Here is a 3,999-nt window from a genome sequence, read left to right on the forward strand (position 1 = left end):
GAAAGAAAATAAAGACAAACAAATAAAAATAGCAAAAATTGACATAAATATCATAATGCTTTAAAAATTATATAATCTTTTAGAGATCTTTGTAAGTTGGGTCAGCTAGAATTTAAACAAATTTATTATTCAATTTATTAAAAAGATATTAGATTTAATTTCATAGATTTCATCATGGATAACAAGACATATGAGACCCTTATTAATTTTAATTTATTTTCTTACCCTCGTTTATCTTTTAGTTGTTTAAAATATATGAATATAAAAAGGCAGTGAGAGTTAGGAATCCCCAGAAAACACGGCACCTAACAGTGAATATATGGAATTAATTTAATAGAAGAGAAGAGAGAAAAAAAAAAAATGGAGAAAGCTACAAGAAAGTTGAAAGTAAAACCGAGCCACCGTAGACTGAACCTGTTATGGTCGTTGTTGGACCCCACGGCACCACTGTCCCTCATATATTGCAATAAAACAAAGAAAAGGTTGAGAATTGAAGAGAGAGAAGCACCCCTTTGGCTTTTCCATTGTTGTTCTTGCCATGGAGGAGTTTCAAAGATCAAGGTCTTATGCGAATGGCCAAATGATGCAGATTGAGACCTACTATGGAGCTCCTACCAGATGTTACAGTGCTTCCTATGCTCAAACTCAGATTCCTCAGAGGGACTTCAAGTTGAAGAAAGGGAAAAGCATTTCTGCAGCTTCTTCTTTCTCCAAGTCTTGGGCCTTATCTGATCCCGAGCTTCAGAGGAAGAAGAGGGTTGCCAGCTACAAAATGTATTCCGTCGAAGGCAAGATCAAAGGCTCCTTCAGAAAGAGCTTCAGGTGGCTCAAGAACAAGTATTCTCAAGTCGTTTATGGCTGGTAGTGCTACTGCTTCAAAATTATTCCTCCTTTTTTTACATCTATCAACTGTGTTTATCAGAAGAATCTGTAGATTAATCATTCATGGATTATCATCGCTTTACTTGAATTCGTCAAAGCTTTTTTTGTCTATATGTGGAATAATCTGTTACTTTTTATTGGGTCCTGGAAGATCTTCTCTCTGAGGGTTCACATCGATTTATATTTGTTCTGTTGTTCATGATTTTTTAACTGAATCATCTGTAGTAATGAGTATTTGGATCCAATAAACGATCTTCTACTTTTAATTAGGATTAGTTTTGCAGCAAACATCTTCGAGGGTGAGTAGATTTTAGGCGTTTGATTTTTCTATAATGGGATTTTACCATACATATGTTTCCAAGAAACGTTTAGATTCTTTCATTTGAAGGTGTTAAAAGGTTTTTGTGTTTTATGGTGATGAAGTTGCTTTCTCTTCTGCTGTCTTGCATGGGGTATGGCCATAGTGATAGCAAATAATTTGGAGGAATAATTTGCTTTCAAAACTTCAACTTCACAAGCCACATGATAGATAGAGTAGTTTGAAATGAAGTTTGCAGTAGGGCGAAGATGAATAATTCTGTGGACAGGGACAGTAACTTCCAAGTTCTTCAATAATTTGCATAAAGTGATGATCTCTTTTTTTTTTTTTTTTAAGCATGTGTATTTTAGTATCTGAATCTTACAACAGAAATTGAAATTCCTTTCTATTTTGATAGTTAAATTTTACAAAAGAAATAAATATACTTCTTTTAATTTAATTATGTTAGTTTTTGTTTTTACGTTGAAATTGTTTATGATTTGACATATTTCGGTTCAATATAAAAATTTAAGATAATTGAGTTAAAATGATTATATTTATAAATATTTAAAGTCTAGAAATTAAGATATATCGAAATTTTGAATATGAACAAATTCTAATTTTAAGTTAAAGTTCAAAAACTAAAAACATATTTAACATTTTTTTTTTCCTATTGACATAATTTATTAATGTATTTTACCTTAAATTAAATTAACTGAATTGAGAAGTGAATGAAGTATGACGCAGAATTGTTTGTGTGAAAGAACACAACTTAGAATGTGGTCGAATAACATGACCTTGAATTCTATACATTAAGCATTGTCGATTGTTTGGTGTGTTGGTTGGGAGTAAGGAAGTTTAGTGGAAGTGATTTTGATTAGCCAAGAACATGAAGCAGATATGGTTGCATAAACAAAGTTACAACTGTTATCGATCATTTTTCTTCTATTTTTCTTTCATATTTTTAGTTAAAATATTTAGAAACACTAGTAGTAGTATTTAAATAAGTTCTGAGTTGGATTGAATGACTTTTTTTTGGCAAAGTATATTTTAAAATAAATTTTATAATTACAATAGTAAACATTTGAAAAAATAAATGAAGTTATGTATTAACTAAAGATTGATTTTCTCACGTTTGTATTAACTATATCTCGCCCATTTTTTCTTAACACAATAAATTGAATTTTATATAACTTGAACCAAATTAAACAATGACCAATTCAACTTTTTTAGACCGAGTTGGTCAACTACCATCCATTTATAATTAAATAAAGAGAAGAAATAACTTATGGGTTTTCTTCTTTATTTTGTTTTGTGATTGTCTTGTTGCATGAATGAAAGGAAACGTAGGCAGACCAGATAGCTAGATAATACAAGTGATGTTTAATAGAATCATCTTCGCTAGGCACGAAAGATTAATCCTAAAATTCAATAAATATTCTTTTAAGCATGTAAATAAAGATCTACATTGAGCTTATTTTATGAATATGGAATGAAGATGAAAATGAAGACAATGATAAAATAAAAATTAATTAAAAATATAGGTATATAAAAAGTTAAAAATATTTGTTTTTAAAAATTAACTAACTTACTACGGCAAACTTGTTTGATTTACAAATCTAATAATGAAATTAGGCTAATATGAACTTTTTTTTTACAAATTAATAGGTTGAGGTGGTTTGTATATTTTGGGATCAATCCCATTTAATCATTAATTTTAGATGTTAATATGATGAATACGTGAAATACGTGTTTTTTTTTTTTTTACAGTTATTAAGCAATGAAAATACAGTAATTTATAAATTTATTAAATTGATGTGCAAGATAAAAATTATATAATTATTTTTCTTACTTAATTAAATTACATTACCTTCGCCTATAATATTTATTATTATGTATTATTGTATTTAGTGACAAAATAAATACTAATATATGTACAGCTACTATGAGAGAAGATATTATTTTTAAAGATGAAAGGTATATATTTGATTTTTTTTTACCAAACTTCTATGTTTGAAAATTTCCTAATTAATTAAAATATCTTTCAAATGATATGTTTATTATATCTGTAATATGAACAGTTGACAACTCACCTCTTTCTTGTACCCAATCTAACAAACCTCAATACTATTATTTTAATACCTCTTCACATTATTTAAATACAAATCTATCCTTTATTATATATATACATATATGTATATATATATATATATATATATGTATATATATATATATGTATATATATATATATATACATATATGTATATATATATATATATATATATATATATATATATATTTTGTTAAAACTATATTTTTCCTTGTAATACGTACTAGATTTTTGAAGATGTTATATTAAATATATTACCAAAATGGGATATATTTATACTTTTAATTTTTAGAGTTTAATATAATATATGCATATTAAATTTTATATAAATAAAACAATTATTTTAATATGAATTTTAAATTAATTATTTATAAAATTCAATAACTCATTATAATCATTAAAAATAAATATACACTATGATTAAAGAATAGTTTTTTTTTTCAACTTTCCTTATATATACTTTTTCCGAATTTAATACCAAGAAAAAAAATTCACTTATGATCATCTGATTTTAATAGTTTCATATACTTTTCTTGAATGATTATATTTCAATTAAATAAATAGAAATACTAATAAAGTTAGTTAAAATATTTTAACATTTGACCAAAAAACAGGAATTTTATTTTAGCTGTATTAAAGTTTGTAGAGAGTATTTAAATTTTTTAATCACTGCTTCAAAACCTTTTAAATAATGGGGATGAATAAACAA

The 3,999-nt window shown here is 26.2% G+C and overlaps 1 protein-coding gene across 1 annotated transcript; it reads left to right on the forward strand.

The window, feature by feature from the left end:
• The first annotated feature begins 439 nt into the window (after nucleotides 1-439).
• LOC114162210 (uncharacterized) lies at nucleotides 440-1,063 on the forward strand. Its single transcript, XM_028046025.2, has one exon. The coding sequence runs from the start codon at nucleotides 539-541 to the stop codon at nucleotides 863-865; it is 327 nt and encodes a 108-aa protein (XP_027901826.1). The 5' UTR covers nucleotides 440-538; the 3' UTR covers nucleotides 866-1,063.
• The last annotated feature ends 2,936 nt before the right edge of the window (nucleotides 1,064-3,999 follow it).

Source organism: Vigna unguiculata, chromosome 9, assembly GCF_037176805.1.
Source record: "Vigna unguiculata cultivar grain cowpea cultivar isolate G323 ecotype 2 chromosome 9, ASM3717680v1, whole genome shotgun sequence".
Lineage (NCBI taxonomy): Eukaryota > Viridiplantae > Streptophyta > Magnoliopsida > Fabales > Fabaceae > Vigna > Vigna unguiculata.